General features: G+C 45.5%; 1 protein-coding gene across 3 annotated transcripts in view; it reads left to right on the forward strand.

Moving 5' to 3' along the window:
• Positions 1 to 19,967, forward strand: part of ORC3 (origin recognition complex subunit 3) — a 64,963-nt gene that overhangs the window by 40,625 nt on the left and 4,371 nt on the right. For all 3 annotated transcript variants that reach the window (XM_038760962.1, XM_038760963.1, XM_038760964.1), the window contains 4 exons: positions 784 to 863; positions 8,563 to 8,696; positions 12,695 to 12,777; positions 13,845 to 13,945. In XM_038760962.1, coding sequence (XP_038616890.1) covers positions 784 to 863; positions 8,563 to 8,696; positions 12,695 to 12,777; positions 13,845 to 13,945 — 398 coding nt within the window. The remainder of the gene's footprint in view (positions 1 to 783; positions 864 to 8,562; positions 8,697 to 12,694; positions 12,778 to 13,844; positions 13,946 to 19,967) is intronic.

Here is a 19,967-nt window from a genome sequence, read left to right on the forward strand (position 1 = left end):
CTCTGGCCTAAGGCAGAGATGCCTCCTTTTCCTTGTGAGTTCAGGGAAGAAAAGGGTTAGGGATTTTAGGGGTGGTGGGGCTAGGAGATGATGGACTGCAGAGAATTAACAGGCCGAAAGACACTGTTTTGGGTCTTTACAGCCCCAGTTGGGAGTTCCCAAGTCTTGCCAGAGACCCCGAGTGAGTGAAGCTGGGAGTTCAGTTAAAACAGCTGTGGGGGTGACCACACTCTTTACCCCTTGGCTTGGTCACCTGGGGTTTAGGATAAACTGTGGGCAGAAAAGAAAACAATTTGACAAACTAGACTGAGCTTCTTCATTGTGACTAGCCTTTGCCCACCTGACCATCTACTCCAAGCCCCAGAAACTTTCCTTTCTGGGTGTTTGCTATTTGCAGGTCCTTGTGCCGGAATTCAGTTGTCCCTAAATCCCTACATCCCTAACTCAGCCATGAAGACCATAATGCTGGAAGATTAACAGTTGCTTGTGAATTAATGGCTTCTATCTGGGCCTGTCTTTTTCGTTTCCACTTTCAGCCCAACACTTTTTTCCCCCCATTACATTGACAAAATGGACAGGAGGGCTAGGCAAACCTAGGTCTTAAAGGGACCGACCCTAGGACCTACACGAAATTTAGCAGCAGTTGAAGAGGTAGAGGTTGTTTTAGTTACAGGATATTTTTGTCCTTGAATGTGCAGAGTCTTAACAAATACCGTTCGAGTCGACTCAGGAATGGCTTGTTGGCTGTGTTCCTTCCTTTCCTCTTGTGCTGTTCACTTACAGATCAGAGAGCTGCACTGTGCCTGTTTAGAAAAGAACATATGGGAGTCTCAGGAGTATGCATCAGCTTTGCAGCTGCTGAGGTATCATGCTTTTCTTTTTGTTTGGCTTTCAGCTTGCCAGTCTCTAACACCTTCCTCCAGAATGGGGCTTGCCAAGAAATTTCAAAGTAACCATCTTCAGGATAAGTCTATGTAGAATATATGATATATGTATTTAGGTAAAGATTTTTATTAGATGCTTTTCAATATAGCAGCCGTAAGTTGGGAAGAGAGGGGTGATTTGAGGCAACCTTTTTCTTTGTTTTTGTCTGTGTCTTGTGATCTGAAACAAAACTTCATGTGTTCACGTTTACTTTGGGAGATTTAGACGTGGATCCAGCTTTATATGCATTGTATCTTGGGGTTCTTATCAGCTGTTTATGGGCATGCTGTTGGATCAAAAATGTAATTTGTTTGAACAGTTGTAATACCATGTACTTTCTGAAATTCTTCCTTAGCTATGTGGTGCTTTTGCAGTTTTTTCTGACCAATAAAAAGCTCTTGGGAGAGGTGGGAGGGATATCCACTGGGTCCTGGTGGTGACTTTAAATTCTTCAAGCTATCAGGCATATATCTCCATGATAGCAAATGCCTATGTGCAACTACCATGAAACACTGTGAAAGCCGAATATTTCTTGAGTGTCAGTTTGCTCTGGACATGCAAGAAAACAGCTGATGAGTGCAATAGGAGGAAAATCCACTCCATAAAACTTTCTATCCAGAATCTCAATAGTACAAATTTTAATCATTATATATGCATCTTAGGCTAAGAAACCAGTTTTTGGGAGTCTTTTTTTGTCCAAATAGTTCCCCTTATGATAAATAAGGTCCTCAGATATGGGGAAACCCAAATTGGGATTGGGGCGAGGCCTCCTGCTAGTGAGTCTGAAGAGGCAGGAAAGAAAGATAGAGAGATATAGGGGGAGGTACTTGGGTGGTGTCCTGGCATCAGTGAAGTGGTCACTATGCTTTATTCATGATCTCAAACCCATCTACAATAGGAGAAGCAGAAAGTAACGTATCGTTTTGTCTCAATTTCCGCAGCATCTGCCGACTGTGCCATACTGATCAAACGCTATATGGGCAGTGTCACATTTCTGCCCATATGTAGTTCACTTCTTAAATCTCTAGAGGGAAAACAGGCTGAAAAAGTTTCTACATGTTTCCATCCCCATAGAAGTCACCTCCATTGCCTCTGCTTCATCACATCTGAAACTTTGTCCAGGCATTCTTGGCACACAACCACTTCAGTACCAGCCTCCCACCAAAAATCAAAAGCAGATGATAGGAGGCAGGAAGTCAGCTCTAAAATTGCACTACAGAAGCTTTGAGTTTTACTCCATGGAGAAAAAGCCTGCTAAGATTTGGGCAAAAGGGGTTTTAGGAAGCCGGATAAAGCATTGCAGTAAATCTATCTTAATAAAAGGGGTGGGTCAGGGAACTTTTTTATATAAAGAAGGCATCTCATTCAGGAAACTAGTAACCTAGTGAACTTTGCACTGCTCAAAACTGATTTTTGTAGAGTGACTGCCTGCTTCATAATCAACAGTGTCTCCAGAGCCCAGATATCCACACTCAGTAATCTGACTGACTCTGGAAGGGTAAAGATTTTTCCCCACTAAGCGTGGCCTACAAGAAATGGCTTTTTTAATTATGCTACCAGGCAAGTTTCTCTGGAAGAAGGAAAGCCCAATGCAGAAGCAGCCAGCTGGCTGCAGAAAGGGGTAAGCAGGCTAGTGGCCTGGAAGACAAAGACTTCTTGCTACCAGGGCCCTCTACCAACCCCAGAGGAACTGGGAAAAGACTCCCCGTAGGAGAGGCCGAGAGGCTGAGGGAGAGGGCTCAGGACCCGGGAAAGCAAGGGAGGTATGAGATTTAAGAAATACCATTGCGCCCTCGGAATCCCCTGGAAAAAGATCCTTTGGGAACGAAGACCTACCCTATCCTGACAGTGTTTGTTCTGGCCTAGAGGTCAGAGACATGAGTAAAATGATGTAGTTCCTGAATAGCCCAGGTGTTTGTCTGGGTGTCTCAAATAAAGCCATGAGCCTGCTATAAACTTCCCAGGTCCAGTAGATGAAATTGATTAATGGCTGGAGAAACTCACGCCAGTCTGAGAGAAATTATTCAAATTTCCCAGAAAGGCATTTGACAGTGATCTAAAGTGTGGGTAGAAATGTGATGCTGGCAGTTTGGCATTTGACCAGTTCAGCACAGCTGGGAAAGGCTGTGGAGATTTGGAGATGAAACAATACATTATTTTTATGTTTCTGCTGTTGTAGTTGGGTTTAGGACCATGCATAAAGCATAGTGACAACACCACTGTGATGGGATACCTCCCAAGTAGTGATCTAACTATTGATGAACAGACTTCTTCAGGCAGAAAATGCTGCAAGAAATTAGTAAATTGGAATAGATTTTTTTCCTCCCTATTGAATATAATGGAGAAAGCATGGTGCCAAGATATAAAGAAAGGATACAGAAGACTGGAGCACTAGGGAAAAAAACCTTACTCTGGCAAAGACTTGAAGTCATGGTTTGTATTTTTTTAATGGTATTTGTTAAGCACTTACTATGTGCCAGACATTGGTCTGAGCACAGGGGTAGTTCCAAGATAATCAGGTTGGGTACATTCCTTGTCCCATGTGGGGCTTCCAGTCTTAATCCCCATTTTACAGATGAGGTAACTGAGGCACTAAGCTTCGAAGAGTACAGTACAGTATAGTTAGTAGACATGAAGTAGCCCTGGTAGACAGGAAATACCCTGCATCCTGGCAGTCACAGATGTTCACTTCTCGAGGTTGTGGTTTGACATGGTGCCCTTGGCTCTGCTGACATTGGGCAAACGGGATAATTTTCCAAAAACTCATTGACACTGCTCCATTGCAAATCCCACAAGGGTTGTCGGATGACCTGCATCTCATGAAAGTATCAGACTGCAATGAAAGCATCAATTTTGATCTCCCCTACCCTTTGAAATCATGTTTCATGACTCACTGCGTCAAAAGGGACATAGGAGTCTACATTTTTAAGTACTTTTCTCCCAACCTAAAGATGGGATTCTAACCTAATTTCCATATAGACTCATTTATTTAAAAGACATAGTTTGGAAAGGTGGCATTTTCCAGGATCACAGCTACATAAGTAGATGTACGCTCTGACGATATGTATCTCTTTTGGTATATTCCTTGAATCTTTGTACTGTGTGGTAAAATATCAAGAATACAAACTTGCAAAATCCCGCCCAAAGTGTAATTCTCATTTTTTGTTCCCAGAGCAAGTTTCCCTAACTTTTATCAAGAACCAAAGAGTAACATAAGGACTGACTGTAGGGATTGTAGACCCTGGCAATGAAATAATCTCTTAGAACATCTGACCTTTGATACCATCCTTACATGCTCGGTCATGGGAGTTACCCCAGGTTTGTGCATGGAGCAGAATACTACTTCTGTATAGGTAGATTTCCACTGTAGTACTGTAGACTTTTAAGCTCACTGTAAGCAGGGAACATTTCTGCCAACTCTGTTATATTGTACTCTCCCAAGCGCTTATTACAATGCTCTGCACACAGTAAGCATTAATTAAAGCAATTGATCAACTGACTGATCTCTTTTTTATTTACACTTATAACAGCAGACAGCATCTAGGACCTGAATTAGGCAAAGAGCCCTTTAAAAAGTCAGTGTTCAGTCCTCAGTCTGAACCATATGTTCACAACAGGCCAAATCCCCACATTGCGTGACCCCTAGGAGCGTGGATTCTTGCCCCTGTAATATACAGAGAGGTGTGGTCTAGAAATTTTAGAAATTATAAAAATGCCTAAAATTGAGAAATACAACCCAGAAAATATAGTGTTAGCATGTGGTGAAAATTATGTTGTCTGTATCACTAATCCTTGGTCTAAAATTCTACTGTATCTCTGAAGTCTGATCACATTGGTGTGCTTTTGGGAAACTAGTCAGTCAGTTTTGCTAAAGTAGTCTGCCGCTTCCTTCCCAAATCTGGAAACTGTATTTTTGACTTGAATGATAGCAACTGGAATTTAGGGATCATTCCTGAAGCTGGAGACTAAAGAAAAGACACTTAATTAGTGGAAGGAATTCTCCAGATAAAGGGTTGGAGTCATGTTTCCTGTTCAGCTTGATCAAGTTCCATCAGCTGTCTTGAGCCTGGGGAAGCTGCTGATCAGAATGAATGCGATTTCCTAGAAAGCAGTAGGTCAGGATGGGGAACAATTGTCGGTAGCCATAACTGTGCTCCGCAGGTCTCCACCCAATAAGCCTTAGGAAATTGGTGTTCGGAAGATTGAATTTAGCATTTGAGAAGGACGGATCAAGGTTCCTCCTCCTGACCTGACCCCTAATCAGTTCCTAATCAGACATTCGTTGCTTCATGCATGATGAAGTGGAACACTTTGTTGCTCTGGAAGGTAATTACTCCTAAAAATTTGCTAAATGATTCCTTGTGGCATATTTGAAGAAATACAGGAATTTGGCAGCCTGCAAGCCTGTGCATTTAACATGTAGAAGTCTCAAGGGCTTTCCCCGAGGTTTCCACTGGGACATGAAAGGAGAGTAGTCATTTTCAAATTAAGTTGGTTAAAGGTAAACTGGGCAGTTGAGACTTGGATTCATTCACTCAGTCGTATTTATTGAGAGCTTAGTGTGTGCAGAGCACTAAGCATGTGGAAAGTACAATTCGCCAACAGAGACAATCCCTATCCAACTGTGACCCCCCCCGAATTTAGGTATTTTTTGGCTAATCTTTCCCACTCTTGTTATCCCAACAGTTAGAAAGTATTTCTTAAGCATTTGGTTGAGGAGCTTAGTGACACTAAATTGGCATTCTTGCCTGCTTTTTAAAGACTCTCAAGTAGCCCAAGCAGTTGCCTCATTTAACTAAACTGTGGTTGTCTGTGGTGTTGCCGAAGCTTTGCCTTATAACTTTGTAATACAGCAAGTAAGTATAAAACGTGGGTTTGCCATGTTGAAAAACTTCCTTCAATCCTTGATTCTCCCAGCTGTACTTCTTCTTCCCTTGGAAGGTCAGTCAGGTAGCTCTCACTGGGTAGTAATGCTTGGTAGCTGCAGAACTAGATGGTGCTTGCCTCATGGAATTTCAAAAGGAGTGGGTTAGGGGGAAGATGATTCTGACTTCATGCCTGCTTGATTTCTCTGCTTTCAATAAAATATGGAGCTTCCCATATCAAATGGAGGCCTAACTGACAACCATAGAGTAGTCCAAAGCTGATACTTTAGAGCAATGACAGGTCAGTCAAACGATTAGAGACGCTAATTAGTGCTGCTTCTGGTTGTATATTCTTTACTGGCAGCCAAGTGGGATTTTGAAAGAAGCCAGTTAGTTTTTTCCATCTCCTGAAAACATCAAGGAAATTAATTTTAAGTCTTCACCACTTAGGGGTTTGTATAATAAAAATGGGTGTAGAGCAGACATGCATTGGTGGAAAGATCATCTCTCTGTCCATTTGGCCCATACAGCGTTGTGTTTAGAAAACTGGAATTCGTCAGTTCTGTCGCAAAATGTCATTTGTTCCCAAGATCCACGCTGTTAGGCCTTCCTGGAAAAATAATCCTTCCTCTGTGCCTGAGATTGCTTGAGTAGCTCTGTGTAGTTGGGGGTGGGGAATGAGTGTGATCCCTGGGGTGGATTACGGGGAGGTGCAGCTCCTGGGTCAGCACAAGTTATATTGCGTTTGGCATGGGCATCCTGTCATTGTGCCCATCTTCCAGTCCACCAAAATAGGTGCGCCTGTCTATCCCCGGCCAAGCAGGCTCTCCCGCTGAAGCTGAGCCTTGTCTGACCTAGACCCCTTTTGAGAGTGGCCTTATGCTCCATGGGGTTCAGATCACAGTCTGGGACTGGATACTAAGAAATATACTCACTCACTGTGAGCTCATGACAACCCTTCGGGTCTCTGCACTGCTGTGGTAGAATTTTCTATTTGAAAATTGGTCGTCCCTTTGCCCCATCTCTTTCAGCTGCCCCTCCGGCACCCAATAGCTTGCAAGTGGTTCATTTGGGGGAAGATGAAGCTTTTTCGACTGTTGTCCATCAAGTAACAGTGTCCACGCTGTTCAGAATAACTCAAATAAAGACAGTCTTTATCCTTGCAGGGCATACATTGTCAGAGAGCCGTGTTGTAGACATACACAGGAACTTAGATGAGGAGTTTAAAAAATAATCTGGGTGGGTAAGGCATTTGGCAGCAGGCCAGTCGATCTGTTGAAATGCTGACATGGTCCTTTCTCCTTTTCCCTTTCTTCTTTATGCCTTGTTACTCATTGCCCTGTGCCCCACAACAGTCTCTCAGGAGGGAGAACAGGCAGGTGTTATTATTGCTGAGCAGCAGGCAGCTCAGTGTCCTCTCCACCATCTCCCAGTTCTTCCTTCCTTGCCTCCACACAGAGCATTTCCAGCAAGCAGAAACAGCCAGGGTTCCCGCTCCTGAATTCAAAGGTTCTGCTCAGCTTCCTGTTTGACTCTTTCCTTTAGGATTTAGACAGTGCAGGTGCTGAAAAAATTAATTGTTTTCTTTTCCTTCAATTCCTTGATCTCACACCAGACTGTGTCAAAAAAGGGACACAATTCATTGACCTTAGCAGCATCTCTTTGGATCCCTATTCATTGTATTTTTTTTCCTTAGTCTCTCTGCAAAACTTTGGTTCCCAGATTAATGAAGTCCCTTGTGTGTGTCATTTTCACCCTGTCGTAGAACAGAAAAGTCCCCAATTCTTTTACTTCCCCAAACATTTTTCTATTTAATAAAAACATGTGTAACTCGCCTCCTGTTCCTGTCAGTGACTTTACATTTTTCTCAAAATTAGTTAAAATTTTTGAGATAACGACCTGAATCTTCACTAGGCATGGTTGAATTGGTTGAGCACTTCTACATCTCCATTTTCCCCCAGTTCAGCAATGAAAGGAGTTTGTAAACAAGTAGTAGTGAATGTTTTTGCTCCTTACATTTCACAGTTGAAAGGTATTAATTGATGGAGCCACGTCTGGAAAGAGACGGTGCAGTAACCAAGTTTTTTAAACTAAGCGCACTGAGTAAAGCTTTCGGAGTTCATTTCTGGCAGTGATTTGTTGGGTGATCTCGGACAGCTCACTAATCCGGCAAAATAAAAATATTGTCAGCCAACCTCATATAGTCCTGCAGATTTGAGGTGCTGCCTAGAAATAGGAAGTGGTGAGAGAAGTCATGCTTATTATTTGGAGTCTCATTTCAAGAGCTTATTCCAGTCCAAAAATTTAGCTTCCCCATCGTGGCTCAACGGTAGGATCCCAGGTCTGTGTTTCAAGCCTCACTCCCATCTGTAAACTGCAAGCATGGACCAAGAAACTTTTTTTTTAGCTCAGGGTGACATTGCAGGCTGGATAACCAAAGGAATTTGTACTCAGGGATTCTCACCATAGGCAGAAGGGTTACAACTTGTGTTCTTTTGAGCTCTTTCAGCTTTGTAAATTCCATTCTGACCATTAATCAATCATTGAGCATTACCTTGAGAACTACTCTGAATGCTTTTGAAAATCAAACCAATTAAGGAAAGCTACTTTGCAGGGAAATTGGTAGCTGATGATGAAAGAATCCGTGTTGTGTTCTTCTGAGGAGAAAATTTATAATTAGAAATTTTGCCCTTGGGGTTTTTTGGGAAACCCTGCATTTTTGTTTAATTTGCTAGTGCATTGCATCTTCAGCCACTGACTCTGTTTTTTGTAGGATGCTGGCAAAGGATGAGTTGGTGGCCACACTTCAAAAATGTGTAGAGGTCTTTAAGTCCTCTCATGGAAAAAAGCTTGGCAGCACAACAAAGGAACTGGAGGAGTTCCTGGTCCAGTTTCAGGGCCTTGAAGGTGAGTGTGAGTTGGCAGTTTCACTCTGAAATGATATTAAGAGTCCACATTGTGATGGGGAACAGGACGCGGGGAGACTCACTGGGGTATAATGTTACATGTCACCAGGCTTCCAATCTCACCTCTTGCTGACTATCAGCAGTCCGAAAGCTTCCTCTCAGGATCTGGCGTGAACACCATTTAGCATCCAATGGGTGGAAAAATGGAAATTCAAGTTCCAGCTGGATGGCTTCCGCGATCTACAATGGAAGAGTGATTTAAAATGAAAGGGCTAAAGATAGTAACAGGAGTTCATGATTAATCACCTCTTTGGGATTTTTTTTTCCTTAAGTATTTCATCAAATTCCTTATGAATTTCAAAAAACACTTCATAAATCAGTTAAAAGCCTGAAAAATTAATAGTTGCGAGCTACCTCCAGGCATTTTGGGTTCATTGCTATGCTGATTACCAAAATATGCATGAGGGCTGCTTCAGTCAGATTCAGAAAGATTGCATCTTTCAGGCAAAGGCAATCCGAGTAGGCCCAAACAGTTTGTGAAGCTCTATAGTGGTAGAAGGCCCACAACTTTCCTGGGACCTTTCCTCTTTCTGGAATTGCCAGGGTGGAACTGGCTGTTCACGCAAAATAAGGAAAGGACCTTGGTATCTTTCACGTTTACCGTTGAGGACAAGCCCTCTGAGGGCAGGGGCCTGTCGCCATTTTGCTCTGTAGTGTTGGTTTTCCTTTCCTCACCTTAGTACAGTGCCACACACTCACTGGATGCGCATTCATTTTTATGGAAGATGGAGAAGAACCAGTTTACCCAGTAACAGCAGAATGAATCTGGGAATACACCATAGTGGTTAAAACTGCTTTATTTAGTACAGGGTAAGGAGTAGACAGCGTTCTTTGGCCCAGAGGAGTGTCAGAACAGGTAATCAAAATTTCTCTGGCTCTTGAGAGAACAAAGGGATTTCCCCCCATCACCTGGGCATCTTGACACTTTAGTACAGTGCTCTGCACACAGTAAGCGCTCAATAAGTACGATTGATTGATTGATTGATTGATTTAAACTGGAAGGTCTGGATTGGGGGAGGGATTAGGGCCCCTATAGCTTTCAACCCAAGGCCCCTGCAGGCAACTGATGTCTCCTGTAGTTCCCATCCCAGAACTTCAACTGTCTGTATCCTCGTGGTGCTCCCACAGTCCATGTGGCCCTCTTGGTCTCCCCAAACTGAACTTGTTCTGCCATTTGGCCCTGGTGTCACTACTAAGCATTCACCAATCCTGCCTGGGAGAGTTGGGGAGGTGTGGCTGTTGTCGATGATAGCAACAACTCCCCTGGAGCCAGTGTGACCGTCACAGGCAAGAGAAAAAGAAAGGAAGAGCAACAAAAGTAGTGTTTCTCCTGCAGAGCTGAAGCTTTCCGCCACAAGCCTCCCTGGCAGAGCCTCCAGAAAGGGATACGGTGTTGCGTTTGTTTTACGCGAGAAGCCAGAAAGGGGGTTGCCTTGACAAGTCTCCTAGAAAATCACCTTGTCTCTACTGACATAGAACCATAAGGAGCTAACTGTTCATTAGCATTGTGAGCTAATTGCATTGCATTAACGTTTTTGTGAAATACCCAGGAGATGTCAACACAATCGGAATATTTGGGGAAGGTGTTAATTCAGTCTGGGGCTTGGAAGAGCCAGATAGGTAGGAGCTGGGTGCCCTGGGATTGGTTTGGAGATGGTTTCATTTTGTTTCCATGATTTGGGTATCCAACCCTTTCCAGGATGGACTTCCTGTTTCCCCCAGGGGCTGAGTTTGCTAAATTGTAAGAACAGAAGGACTAAGGAGTACAGTATATATAGAGAGAGGGAGACAGAGGCCTTTTTGCTGGAGGAATGGAGAGGGGGAGACTGAACTGGAGTGAGAGTGAAGGAAACAGATTACAAATCTGAGGCAGTTCCAGTGGCGAGTGAAAACCAAGGCCACCACCTCCTGCCCTCATCTCCCCTCCTGCAGAGAGCAAGGGCCCGGCCCATCTCCCAGATGTGAGCGTTGTCATCTTGACATGGTCTGTGGCCTATCCCCAAAGGAAAAAAAAAAAAAAACCTGCTTCACGCAAGTCTCTCCCACTGCTCGATGCAACACTGAAATCATGCCTGAACTAGGTGGAGTAATGGGAGTACGCCTGTTTTTTCAGACTTTGTCAGCTTCATCGTATCCCCCCTCCTATGTTGCCTGATAATAATAATAATAATAATAATGGCATTTGTTAAGCGCTTACTATGTGCAGAGCACTGTTCTAAGCGCTGGGGGGGGGGGATACAAGGTGATCAAGTTGTCCCACGTGGGGCTCACAGTCTTAATCCCCATTTTACAGATGAGGGAACTGAGGCTCAGAGAAGTTAAGTGACTTGCCCAAGGTCACACAGCAGACATGTGGCGGAGCCGGGATTCGAACCCATGACCTCTGACTCCAAAGCCCGTGCTCTTTCCAATGAGCCACGCTGCTTCTCCTGATGACTGCGCCTCTCCCAACTCCACCCTCAGAGGGTGCCAAAACTAGAGTCCTCTGGAATGAAAACCCTATTTGGAAGAGCAGGGATTCTGGCTTTCATGGTCTTCTCTTACCCTCAATCAGTCAGTCAATCAATCAGTTGTATTTATTGAGCTCTTACTATGTGCAGAGCCTTGGGAGAGTACATAACTCTCCCAAAACTCTCTCAATACTAGTATTGAGAAGCAGCATGGTTTAGCGGAATGAGCCCGGGCTTGGGAGTCAGAGGTCATGTGTTCTAATCCTGGCTCCTCCCCTTGTCAGCTGTGTGACTCTGTGCCTCAGTTACCTCATCTGTAAAATGGGAATTAAGACTGTGAGCCCCATGTGGGACAACCTAATTACCTTGTATCTACCACAGCGCTTAGAACAGTACTCGGCATATAGTAAGCACTTAACAAATACCAGTATTATTATTATTATTATTGAAATGAGAGAAATTAGCAGACACATTCCCTGTCCATAATGAGCTTATGGACACCCTTTGAGGATTCGGGCTGCAATCCCGATTCGGAATTACGGTCCAGATTTAAGACAGGACATATTTCAGCCAACCCTAACCCCACCCCCACCCCCAGCGGGCATGGCTTTTTTTGAGCTGGGAAGGAGTGGAGGAAATGAGTCTTTGGTTTTATTGAAGAGGAGGAGTAATTGGAATTTTTTTTTAAGCTTGTATAACCCCAATCACCGGAAATATTCAATAAAACCCCAAGGCTAGCAAGAAATTAATTATTTAAAATCATTCTGGGCACCCCAACCTCCTCATTTCATTAATGAAGCCTGCCAGATGGATCACTTGGGTCCTCCTACCCTAAAGATAAGAGGTGGAAACCTGATCCCTTCCTACCCTTCATTTTCTTTTGTGGATAACTGAGTTACCCTGTTTACCCTCTGACAGAGTTCCCACTGTCAGTATTCTTTTGTCTGTTGAGAACCTGTCTCATGCTTAGTAGACAGTGCGTTGCAGCCAGAAGACCCTGAAAAAAATTCCACTATTGCTGCTGCTGCTGCTTGCCTATCCAGACTCAATGAGGCAGCAGCAAATCCAGAGCAAGTACTCATCCTTTACAGTTTGTGAATCGAAAAAACTGAGAGATGTATGGTGGTGGTTCCGTTTCCTAAGTAAACAGAGGTAACAGAATTGAAGAAATTAAATTAGAGAAGTTCCCCCCCGATCCCCACTCCATTCCAAAAGGCTAAAATCAACATTGAGTTTTTCAAGGGTTCTTTAAATTTCAGAAGCTGACATCTTTGGAGAAGCCTTCCCAGCATAAATTATGCAAGAATTGTTTATTGACCTTCAGTTTGCCGGTGCAGATCAGCTATCTTGATGGAACCTTGGCTCCTGGCCACATGCAAGAGTAGCATCTGACCTTTGGTTTGCCTTGGTTTTAGCAGGAAACTGTTTGCTTTTCTTGACTCTGGATTTCCCTTAACCTTCAGCCACTGGGGTTTGTTTGTTTTTCTAGAAGCCAAAGCCAATGAGGAAGAGGCCGGACCTGGATCGCAACAGAAAGGACTCCAGAAGACAGACCTGTATCATCTTCAGAAGGTCAGGCCAGAGGTTCTCTCCCCACACTGCTCTGGTTGCCTTACCCTTTCCGAGTGGTACCTGCCCAGGGTTCGTTGTGCCTGGCCAGATTGTGTGTTTGTCTCAGAGTCAGGGCCCAGAATGGTGCACACTCTGAAGCTCACCTAAAAAGCCAGCATCCTGCATGTTGGGCTGCCGCGACTTCCATCTTGTACGTAGGCAGGCTCTGGAATCTCCTAGCCCAGGTGGAAAATGCCGGCTTGATGAGGGCTCAAGTTGTTTGGCAGCTGTTCCCGTACGGTCCCAGCCTAAGAGACAGAGGGAGTGGGAGAGGGGAAGAGGAGGGAGGGAAAGGGGAAGGGGAGGGAGGGAGACGGGGAGGTGCCTACATGTGACAGCAGTATCCGGCTGGTATTCAGAAAGGGCAGGCAGGGCGTTCTGTTTTTTGAACAGCCTCAAAACAAACTTCAGCTGACTGCCCTGGAGATTGATGGCCTTGAGCCCGTACAATTAATTAACTGTCATCCTTAGGGGCATCTGCTGTACCCCCGAGCCAAGTTCCAGAGCTTGTATAGTAGACTCTCAGACCAGCAAGCCATTTTGATAAAATTGTACCAGTGGGGCAATGTTGGAGTACAGGGTGCATTTCTAAACCTCAGAGGGGTGGCAGGCTGTGCTCCAGCATGGGGAACTGAAAATGCACCGTTGGAGAGGATGGTTTCTCCCATCAAGCTCCTCTCCTCTAAGAATAATAATAATGGCATTTGTTAAGTGCCTACTATGTGCACTGTTCTAAGCACTGGGGAGGTTCCAAGGTGATGAGGTTGTCCCACGGGGGGCTCACAATCTTAATCCCCATTTTACAGATGAGGTAACTGAGGCCCAGAGAAGTTAAGTGACTTGCCCAAAGTCACACAGCTGGCAATTGGCAGAGCTGGGGTTTGAACCCATGACCTCTGACTCCAAAGCCCGTGCTCTTTCCAATGAGCCACGCTACTTCCCTACCCTCCCTACCTCAAAAAAAAAAAAAAGAAAAAGGCTTTTCCCACCCTCATAAACCCTAAAAAATGTTTTTTTTTCTCCCCCAGTCATTGTTGGAAATGAAGGAGCTGAGACGTTCGAATAGGAAGCAGACCAAATTTGAAGTTCTCCGGGAGAAAGTTGTGAGTTTCCTAGACACTCTGGTGAGGTAAGCCTGATGGATTTAGGAATGAAATCATGGACATTTTGCCAGATGACAGTTACCCTGGGCCTTAGCGCAGCTGATCCAGGGAATTTGCCCTGTGTGTGGCAGTGTGATTGTGTGTCCCTCCAGGGAAGCTTTGTTCAGTTTAACGTGTAGCTGCTGTGCACTGTCCATCTTCCGCTACATAACTCACCAAGTGACTGATCTCAGTCCCATCTCAGTCCCTCACTGTAGAAGCTGGTTTTATTATCTCAGTTTATTGTTTGGCCCCAACCGGCTCCTATAGAGCCTATGGACAGTCAAGCCCTTATTGTCCAGGACCAACTCAGAAATCACCGACTTCTCATTTTCTGCTCAGATTTCAGGGAGGTGAAACTCTTTATAATAATAATAGTAATAATAATTAATCATGGTTTTGTTAAGAATGTGTCAAGAATTGTTAAGGGAAAAGTAGTTCAAGGTGGAGTCTGCATGTTCTCAGTAAGATCCAAGATGGCCACTGGTCCGAAGAACATTATAAGCACAGCCGTCTCGTGACAGACGACTTGTTTTTACCTTGACAGTGACATCAAAGGGCACAAGGAGGACAGGGCAATGGTTGCCTGTGGTTAGGGATGGATCATTCATCATTCCTAACGACCCATTATGGACTTTTGGTCTCAAACCCTGTTTGAGACCTCTATCATCCTTAACTTTTCTCTCTCATCCATCCTAACCTTCTGCACTTTCAGCCTTCCCAACTTCCTGGGTAACAGAATCCACAGGGTTAATCCTGCTGTAGGAAAGCGCTTCTTTGGGAACCTATCTCCTTCAGGCATCAGAGGGAACCCCTTGTCCTGCTGTTTTGGGATCTGGGGAACAACAAGTTCATGTTCAGCCTGTCCCCTTCTCATCTTTCCTATAATAGTAATAATTGTGGTATTTAAGTGCTTACTACGTGTCAGCACTGTTCTAAGCACAGGGGTAGATAGAAGGTAATCATGTTGGACATAGTCCCTGCCCTACATGGGCTCACAGTCTAAGTACAGGGAGACAAATAATAATTAATAATAATAATAATAATAATAATGGCATTTATTAAGTGCTTACTATGTGCAAAGCACTGTTCTAAGCGCTTGGGAGGTTACAAGGAGATCAGGTTGTCCCACGAGGGGCTCACAGTCTTCATCTCCATTTTACAGATGGGGGAACTGAGGCACAGAGAAGTTAAGTGACTTGCCCAAATAACAATAATAATAATAATAGTGATGGCATTTATTAAACGCTTACTATGTGCAAAGCACTGTTCTAAGCACTGGGGAGGTTACAAGGAGATCAGGTTGTCCCACGAGGGGCTCACAGTCTTCATCTCCATTTTACAGATGGGGGAACTGAGGCACAGAGAAGTGAAGTGACTTGCCCAAAGACACACAGCTGACAATTGGCAGAGCCGGGATTCGAACCCATGACCCCCGACTCCAAAGCCCGTGCTCTTTCCACTGAGCCATGCTGCTTAATCTCCGTTTTACGGATGAGGAAGCTGAGGCACAGAGAAGTTATATGTCAGGCAGCACGCAAGTGGCGGAGCTGGGATTAGACCCGTGCTCTTTCCAATAGGGCACGCTGTTCTTCTATGATCTAATCATCATCATCAATCGTATTTATTGAGCGCTTACTGTGTGCAGAGCACTGTACTAAGCGCTTGGGAAGGACAAATTGGCAACATATAGAGACAGTCCCTACCCAACAGTGGGCTCAGAACTGCATTTCTTAGCGATCTATAGGTGCATATCCATCATTGCCGACCCCCACCTCCCCGGGGCTCAGTTTTGGCCATCAGTCAGCCAGCTTTAACGGCAATCATTAACGGAGCCAGAGGCCAAACTGCTCTCCGGCCTTAGTGGAAATGTAGAAGTAGGCCAGAGTGGCCGAAGTTCGCCGTGGTCTAGGCGTCCTCGGTTTTCTGAGTGAAAATGGAACCTCCATTTCCAGAGATCAGTTCAGCAGTTAGACAAACCAGACTTTGGGAGCCGGGCCCCAAACCCAGTGGGTCTGTTGAGGGCTGTGTCCAGAATCATCATCATCATCATCAATCATATCTATTGAGCGCTTACTATGTGCAGAGCACTGGACTAAGCGCTTGGGAAGTACAAATTGGCAACATATAGAGACAGTCCCTACCCAACATTGGGCTCACAGTCTAAAAGGGGGAGAATCCCCACAAAGCTGCTCGAGCAGGCGGCTCTAGGGTGGCCGATCAACTGCACCTCAGCAAGGTGGAACAACGCTGGGACCCCTCCCGTATCTGTCCGTGAGCCTCACTAACGTCCTGTTTAATATTGCGTGAAAAGGGATTTTAGAAACTTAGCCCTCCTTATCATCACCTCTTTCATTCTCATCAGTGTGTTGCAAAAAAAAAGAAAAAAGCCAATGGCTAGATAAAATCCGTGAAGGGCTTGAGTGGCAGCCGTGGAAGTCTACCTTGACCCTTTTGGGTATAGGAAAAGAGTGCCAGCAGAATGCAAACAGGGCTAGGAGCTGGGAAACAGTAAGGGCTTTGTTATTCTTTGTTATTCTTTGTTATTTGTTATTCTTATCATTGCTCAGGTCGCTTAGTAGTGATTGAGAGCCTGTGGTTTGTGAAGCGCTGAAGAGGAGGGCTGAGATCGTAGAAAACTACCAGCCTAGTTGGAGTGAAGGGTAGTGGCACAGAGAGTTATTTCTGATAAATGGCCTATCCTCTGGGAAAGTGGAAAAGTCCCATAAGCTTACTTGCTGTGTTGTGGCCTTGGGCAAGTCACTTAACCTCTTTGTGTCTCGGGTTCTTCGTCTGTAAAGTAGGGATTCAGTACCTGCTCTCAGTTAATCAGTTGTATTCATTGAGCACTTGCTGCGTGCAGAGCACTGTACCAAGCGCTTGGGAGAGTACAGTATAACGGAGTTGGAGAGTTTACAGTCTTGAGAGGGAGACAGAGATTTATAGAAATAAATTATGGCTGTGTATGTAAGTGCTGTGGGGCTCAATGTGGGGTACATATCCATTCATTCATTCATTCAATCGTATTTATGGAGCGCTTACTGTGCGCAGAGCACTGTACTAAGCGCTTGGGAAGTACAATCAATCAATCAGTCGTATTTATTGAGCGCTTACTGTGTGCAGAGCACTGTACTAAGCACTTGGGAAGTCCAAGTTGGCAACATCTAGAGACGGTCCCTACCCAACAGCGGGCTCACAGTCTAGAAGAATATCCATCATCCATCGTATTTATTGAGCGCTTACTATGTGCAGAGCACTGTACTAAGCGCTTAGCACTGTACTAAGTGTATCCAAGTGGAAGACTGTGAGCCCCATGTCGGACAGTGACTCTGTCCCATCTGGTTATCCTGTATCTGCCCCAGCACTCAGTACAGTGCTTTGTACACAGTATGCGCTCAGTAAATACGATTAAATGAATGAATGAAATACCACAAAAACGAAATGAGGGCTCTGCCGGGGCCTGCTGTTGGTTATCCTAGAATCACTAACTGAGGAATCCAAATAGACCTAGTAAGGGTGAAGATATAAAGCCTAGGGAGAACCGTATCACTCGAGGGATAGACTGCCGCGCTTTGGAGGTGGCACATTAGGGGAAAGAGATTTCATTCAGTAAGTAGGGCGCGTGGATTCTCTCGGTTGGACTGAGGCTGTCTTCCCCTTTGGTCCCTCTCAGGGTCTCCTCTTATCAAGCTCTGATTGTTCAGCCTCAGGAAAATGAACTTGGCCAACCAATTTTCCATCCTGGCCGCAAAGCAAACTCAGGATTCCTTTCCATTCTCAGACGGCTCCCGACCGCCAGCCAGCATGTGCTCCGTAGCGTTCCTTGGCTGGACACCCGGCCTCACAGCAGCATCAACGCTCTGAGCCATCAAGGAGCAGAGCTATTAAAATACCTCCGCCTGGGCCTGGGCAGCTGGAATTCTTTCAGGGATGCTGGAAACTCTGGAAAATAACTGGGGGGCGTGCTGCTGTCTTACAGCTAGTGGAAAGTGAAGTGGGATTTGTTCCTGTCCGGGCCGGCCCTCAGGGTGGGGAGTCTAAGCCCAGCGGGGAAACCTAATATGTGCCAGGATACCGACAGGTGGGGAGGGTGGAAAAAGCCCTCCCAACCCAGTTAACTTCCGAGTCCAGCTGACCTTCCAGACTCCAGCCATGACGTCGGAGTTTCTAGAGACCTTCCCCAGTGGGGCCAAGCCCGTCGACGCCCCAGTGCCACTGCTTTCTAGTGCGCGGAGGCCCTGGCTTGATACAAGGGCAAGGAGAGTAATTCAGCCTTGCTTTTCCTCAGAGGAAAATTGACCTTTCAAGCTGGGTATTTGGAAGACGCACCACGGTTCCCTTAGCTGCCCAGAGGGCTTTACGGCTATCATACATCACCCTCTTTCCTTACCTCTCCCACCTCTGTAATACTGCCATGTCACGGAGATGGAAGCTGGAGAGACGAAGCCTTAGTTGAGCTTCGCCATTCCCGCCCATTCCCTCTTTCCTTACCTCTCCCACCTCTGTAATACTGCCATGTCACGGAGACGGAAGCTGGAGAGACGAAGCCTTAGTTGGGCTTCGCCATTCCTGCCCATTCCCTCTTTCCTTACCTCTCCCACCTCTGTAATACTGCCATGTCATGGAGATGGAAGCTGGAGAGACGAAGCCTTAGTTGAGCTTCGCCATTCCTGCCCATTCCCTCTTTCCTTACCTCTCCCACCTCTGTAATACTGCCATATCATGAAGATGGAAGCTGGAGAGACGAAGCCTTAGTTGAGCTTCGCCATTCCCGCCCATTCCCTCTTTCCTTACCTCTCCCACCTCTGTAATACTGCCATGTCACGGAGATGGAAGCTGGAGAGACGAAGCCTTAGCTGAGCTTCGCCATTCCTGCCCATTCCCTCTTTCCTTACCTCTCCCACCTCTGTAATACTGCCATGTCACGGAGGTTGAAGCTGGAGAGACGAAGCCTTAGTTGAGCTTCGCCATTCCTGCCCATTCCCTCTTTCCTTACCTCTCCCACCTCTGTAATACTGCCATGTCATGGAGATGGAAGCTGGAGAGACGAAGCCTTAGTTGAGCTTCGCCATTCCTGCCCGTTCAGGATTGCTTCCTGAGGAGCAGCATGGTGTAGTAGATACCGCAAGAGGATCTGGAGTCAGAGGCTCTGGAAAAAGGAAAGTCCTGGAATGGCCATTTGGGTGTGAAAATTGCTTCACCACGGTGACCCTTTTGGCTAGCAGGGCTTTGGAGTCCGAGGTCATGGGTTCGAATCCCGACTCCACCACATGTCTGCTGTGTGATCTTGGGCAAGTCACTTAACTTCTCTGGGCCTCAGTTACCTCATCTGTAAAATGGCGATTAAGACTGTGAGCCCCACGTGGGACAACCTGATCACCCTGTAGCCTCCCCAGCGCTTAGAACAGTGCTTTGCACATAGTAAGTGCTTAACAAATGCCAATTATCATTATTATTATTATTATTATTATTAATCTAGGCCCTTTCCGCAGGTAGTGGGTTCCCTTCCTGTCCCCCATCCTTTCTGTGCAACCTCCTGTCAGCGGCATCCAGCTTAGAACTGCTCTTTACTTTCAGCCCCGAGGAGCACTGTTGGGTTCTGGAGCAAATATGGGAAAGGCTTGAAAGTGAAAGGGAGGAGCCTGAGTATCCTGGGAAGCTTGGGGAGGGCTGGCAGCCCAGTCAATCAATCATCAATTGTATTTATTGAGCGCTTACTGTGTGCAGAGCACTGTACCAAGCGCTTGGGAAGTAGAAGTTGGCAACATATAGACAGTCCCTACCCAACAGTGGGCTCACAGTCTGGAAGGGGGGAGACAGAGAACAAAACCAAACATACTAACAAAATAAAATAGATAGAATAGATATGTACAAGTAAAATAAAGTAATAAATATGTACAAACCTATATACATCTATACAGGTGCTGTGGGGAAGGGAAGGAGGTAAGATGGGGGGGATGGAGAGGGGGACGAGGGGGAGAGGAAGGAAGGGGCTCAGTCTGGGAAAGC

Source organism: Tachyglossus aculeatus, chromosome 19 (genome assembly GCF_015852505.1).
Source record: "Tachyglossus aculeatus isolate mTacAcu1 chromosome 19, mTacAcu1.pri, whole genome shotgun sequence".
NCBI classification, from domain to species: Eukaryota; Metazoa; Chordata; class Mammalia; order Monotremata; family Tachyglossidae; genus Tachyglossus; species Tachyglossus aculeatus.